Below are 4,275 nucleotides of genomic sequence, written 5' to 3'. Positions count from 1 at the left end.
GTAAAATACATAAAAACAAGATGCTGAGAGACAAAATCACTTTAATTGAGCGTATTAATAACACATTATGAAACTGGCCCCCTTTATCTCAAGTCCTATTGGTATATTGAGATCAATAAAATTGTGAGAAAGTATATCCCTAGAGCTGCTGTTACCGCAGCTGCAATGAGTATTGCAATGGGTCGCATAAGGAACAAAAAAATTTGGCTCTACTTCGATCGGATATCGGATTATGCGGCGCGCTGTAAGAACTGCAAACTAAATTTGTCTTGCAAACATACTTCAGCAAACTTGGTCCGTCATTTGTATTACAAGTAGGTCGTGTTCATTTAATATATTGCTCAAATACTTCACCCATTGTTGGTGGCTCCTTTTTACTTGTCCTCAGGCACCATGTTGACGCGAGCTACTACGGTGCAGAACGTACTGGGTTTCTAAAGCAAAAGCGCGGAAGAATTAATCAACGTTCTGAAGTTGGCCTACAAGTAGCATCTGCGTATCTACCGCCGGTACTAACTGCAACTGATCCATTCGATCCACTTGCGGTAATAAAACAAGAAGTTGTCCCATTAAAACTTGTACGTTGCAATGGATCCGATGAAGATGCTGAAGACCATGAAGATGCGGTATTATTCTCATACAAAGCGTACATATGTTATTTCAAATTACATGTCTCACTTTTTAAATAGTGTTCGGTACATGAATATCATCAAGTGAACCCGCCGCTTTCTTCGTCATCGCAACACTCTCCTTCCGTAGAGATAAACGGAAACATCGATATTAATAACGCTAAACGCACAGAGGAAGGCAACGTACAGGAGGCAGTTAATGTTCAAATGTGTATGGAAAACACTCACTTAAAAGAAAAACTTATGGCCGAAACACGATACTACAATGAAATGGCTGAATTAGCACGATCCAAACGAATTATGATTGAACTGCAGAGTAAGAAGCTTATGCTGGAAATGGAAACAATGCGCTCCAGCTGACTAGTGACTACCAGTCGAATTCCTCAATCGTTCTCGCATTGTTGGTAAAAATTTTAAAAATTGTTTAACATGAATGTTGAATCAAATTTAACCTTTACAATTAATGAACGTTTATTTATTCTCTTAATAACAGGCATGAAAAAAACTACAAAAATCGATACTTAAGAATATCGTCGTTTAAAGTACAAAACCACGTATCGTCATTCTGCAACACCGCGTAACTGACATTTTCTCTCAAAAATTGGATCTGCTCATATGCTTAGCCATTCGTCCTGAAATATTCTGGCCAGAAATGCGATTGCTTTATAAAAAAGAGAACCATTTTGAAATATGAGTGTTTTTATTCTCTATAAAAAAAAATTTATGCAACCACACATACGCCGTTTTGCATTTTGTTCATACGCGTTTTTGTACTTTAAACAACGATATGTGAGTTTCCTGCTACTATTAAACTTCTAATGACGTTGCGTTCTAAAATGGTTGATGTTAATTAATTTTTGAAATTATTCAAAGTAATGGATGTGGAAGTGTGCGCTTCGGGCATGTCGTTGTAAACCAAGCCATTCGAGCCTGAATTCCTTAAACTGTCCAACTCCAGTCTGACCTTTTTAGCCTGCAATGCAGTGAAATATTTTTGCATACGGTAAAAGCCCGCCTTTTCTCTGAAATATTCCGTTTCCATTCGTAAACGTTCTTCCTTTAGTTTACGTAATCGCTGGGTATCCGCTGATACTTTTAAAATTTTTTCTGGCGATGTATCAGGGCTTGAAGCTCCGGATAAAAGTCGTGACTCTGGGAAACTTTCCATCATCTGCAAAATGTTTAAATATATGTACAAGCTTATATTAACGCTGATAATTTACAAACATGTAGTTGATATTACATTAGGATCGAATGGATCCTCATCACAATGAAGTTGTGCTGCATGATCTTCCTCTATTATATCGTCGAATGTTGGATCTTTCTTTATACCTGCATCGTTATACTCTATTGTAAACTCTTCGTTTGCTCTTTGCCAATTGTCATCTTCATTTTCATATTCGTAATCATCTGTATCGTCACAAGTTTCCTATCAAGAGACAGCTATTTATACATACAATTTACAAACAAATTAATTTAAATAACCTCTGGTTGTTTTCGTCGTTTTCGTGGAGGAGGAGGGTTCGAAAGGACTGAGTGCGTGCCTGTAAGATGTTTACGAATTTCTTCAAACCCTTTACCAGCAAACGTGTGGTTACACATATTGCATTTAATTTTGCCATCGTCCGTGTGTTCACAATGCTCCCATATAAAATTTTCGTCGATATCTGCTAATTCGTGCTCCGATCCGCTAAAGCCGCGTCCTCGTGTAACAATTCCATGCATGCGATGTAAATGCCTTTGTAAATTACTTGTGCCTTGAAAGGAAAGATTTTTCTTGCAAAAACTGCAACGCACAACGTCCTGGCCAAGCCTTTTGCAATATTTCCAAACAACGCTCGTAGACGCGGATGATCGTCTGTGTCGGCGAACAATTGCGTCAGGTTCCTCCTTTACATCGGCCATTCCATTATCGTCTTCGATAATATTTAAAATTTCCTATAGTGATTTTGAAATTTATTAAATATTTAAGTAAGCAATGCAAAACAACTTGCCGCTTCGTTTTCGACGCGTCCAACAATATTATGCCGACGTTGCAAATGCGTTATTACGTTTGCAGTGCCATGAAAATTCATAACTTTCTTACAAAGTTTACAACGAATTCTGTGCCTTGAAAGTTTATCGCAATAGTTCCAAACGTAGCTGCTTCCCTTGCGCTCCTTGCGTAAGCGAACCGCATCGGAACTGTTCTCGCGTTGTACTTTATATATCTCTTCATCACAATTATTAATGGACGAGTCCATTTGATTGGACATCTCTGCTACTAAGTCTTCTGAATCTTCCATAACTTTTGCTGGTCCCAACTCGTGAATACTAATAACTTCGGTATGTTTTCGTCGTAGATGTTTGGCGAGATTTGCTGTATTTCCGCCACCAAAGTATAGTAATTTTTTGCATAAATGACAGCGCGCGTATCTGCAGTCTTCTTTGGTACAATATTTCCAAATAAAACTTCGGCTTGGACGACCCAGTACACTGTTATGTGTAGGCTTATATTCCTGTTGTGAATATATAATAGTTTTCTTTTAAACTTGAACTGTGTTTGAGTCGATAATGTGCGTTACCTCTTCAGTTTGATGTGACTGTCTACTTATATCGTGTGCTGCAAGCAAATGTCGGGCTAAGTTGCTAGTTTTATTACTAACACTGCCGGCACAAATAGTGCACTCTAGTTCAGTGGTACTACTACGTCTAAAATATTTCCAAACAAAACTAGGCTTGCGCCTTTCGAAATTTTTCGGATTTGTGGAATCTTTTGTTGACCCTATTTGAGCACACACCTCGTGGGTAGATGTATTTTTGAATTGGTCATTATTTCCCTCCTCGGAGGAATCAATTTCCATTTGCACAACTAGATGTACGCTGCAGCTTTCGCCAAGCAGATAATTTTTACTTATGTATTTTGCAAAGAATACCTGGAAATGTTAACAAATCGCTTGAAAATGTATGCAAACTTCACTTTGACATTTGTTATCGACCTCGAATCAGAATCGTGTACAACTTCAACAACTATTTGATATTTGTCATCGACATGTAATCAAAAGCGTCCACCAGTGCTGCCGTTTGCTTATTTTCGAGCATAGTGAAAACAAATAAAGGGCGGTCCACATAGAACTTTCGCGTTGGCTTTGGCGTTGGCGTTTGGTATGACAGAACGCACGTTAAAAATATACTTGCTACAATGAACGCTTGGCAGCGAATGCTTTGGTCACTAAATTAACAGGGAAATGTTTAGTACCACTCACACCGTTTTTTGGGTGGGTGGCGGAAGGGGAGGGGGCGGGGCCCCCAAAACCCCCGCCCCCCCCAATAGAAAGGAGACAGTCGCCGCTTTCTAAAAAGGGGAACCCCCCCTTGGACTCCTCCCACAGGCACCTAGGGAACCGTTTGAAAAAGGGGGAAAAACGGATTTTTCTTAGGCAAACTGAGCAGTTTGATGTGGAATATGACCCAACTAACAGAAACCGTGGGATTTTTTAATAAAAGAAATTATGCCAAATTAGATATGGGGGGATTTTGAATAAAGAATAAAAAGTTAATTAAAAATAGAAAAAAAAAACAGTTTTTATAAAAAAAAATGTTTTTTTTAACAAATGTATTTTTGCCAAAGAAGGGGGGCTGAACACCTTTTGCAGAGAACACCTTT

The 4,275-nt window shown here is 38.6% G+C and overlaps 2 protein-coding genes across 4 annotated transcripts; one reads left to right on the top strand and one right to left on the bottom strand.

Annotated features, from left to right (window-relative positions):
* The first annotated feature begins 16 nt into the window (after window positions 1–16).
* On the top strand, window positions 17–1,143 carry LOC118737591. The gene is made up of 3 exons (XM_036468190.1): window positions 17–314; window positions 389–626; window positions 690–1,143. The coding sequence occupies exons 1-3, from the start codon at window positions 166–168 to the stop codon at window positions 987–989; spliced, it is 687 nt and encodes a 228-aa protein (XP_036324083.1). The 5' UTR covers window positions 17–165; the 3' UTR covers window positions 990–1,143.
* A 251-nt stretch (window positions 1,144–1,394) lies between these two features.
* On the bottom strand, window positions 1,395–3,624 carry LOC118737590. 3 transcript variants are annotated; one of them, XM_036468188.1, is made up of 6 exons: window positions 3,608–3,624; window positions 3,194–3,544; window positions 2,624–3,127; window positions 2,115–2,567; window positions 1,873–2,058; window positions 1,395–1,800 (listed from the first exon to the last, which is right to left on the bottom strand). In XM_036468188.1, the coding sequence occupies exons 2-6, from the start codon at window positions 3,470–3,472 to the stop codon at window positions 1,480–1,482; spliced, it is 1,743 nt and encodes a 580-aa protein (XP_036324081.1). In that variant the 5' UTR covers window positions 3,473–3,544; window positions 3,608–3,624; the 3' UTR covers window positions 1,395–1,479. The 3 variants fall into 3 exon arrangements, with proteins under 3 accessions (XP_036324081.1, XP_036324080.1, XP_036324082.1); XM_036468187.1 differs by lacking the exon at window positions 3,608–3,624 and having other exon boundaries at window positions 3,194–3,599; XM_036468189.1 differs by lacking the exon at window positions 3,608–3,624 and having other exon boundaries at window positions 1,654–1,800; window positions 1,857–2,058; window positions 3,194–3,599.
* Window positions 3,625–4,275: the final 651 nt, after the last annotated feature.

The sequence above is a fragment of the Rhagoletis pomonella genome, unplaced genomic scaffold (genome assembly GCF_013731165.1).
Source record: "Rhagoletis pomonella isolate Grant_MI unplaced genomic scaffold, Rhpom_1.0 Rhpom_scaffold_00004, whole genome shotgun sequence".
Taxonomy (NCBI): Eukaryota; Metazoa; Arthropoda; class Insecta; order Diptera; family Tephritidae; genus Rhagoletis; species Rhagoletis pomonella.
The sequence above is the reverse complement of the archived record's forward strand: the minus strand, read 5'-3'. Positions and strand labels throughout refer to the sequence as shown.

Excerpts from the sequence above, each read along its gene's own strand:
- LOC118737591 (XM_036468190.1), top strand. The coding sequence starts at position 166 with ATGAGTATTGCAATGGGTCGCATAAGGAACAAAAAAATTTGGCTCTAC. Across the intron at positions 315-388 it reads GTCCGTCATTTGTATTACAA|GCACCATGTTGACGCGAGCT; the intron begins GTAGGTCGTGTT and ends ACTTGTCCTCAG. Across the intron at positions 627-689 it reads CTGAAGACCATGAAGATGCG|TGTTCGGTACATGAATATCA; the intron begins GTATTATTCTCA and ends CTTTTTAAATAG.
- LOC118737590 (XM_036468188.1), bottom strand. The coding sequence starts at position 3,472 with ATGGAAATTGATTCCTCCGAGGAGGGAAATAATGACCAATTCAAAAAT. Across the intron at positions 2,568-2,623 it reads GACGCGTCGAAAACGAAGCG|GAAATTTTAAATATTATCGA; the intron begins GCAAGTTGTTTT and ends AAATCACTATAG. Across the intron at positions 2,059-2,114 it reads AACGACGAAAACAACCAGAG|GAAACTTGTGACGATACAGA; the intron begins GTTATTTAAATT and ends GTCTCTTGATAG.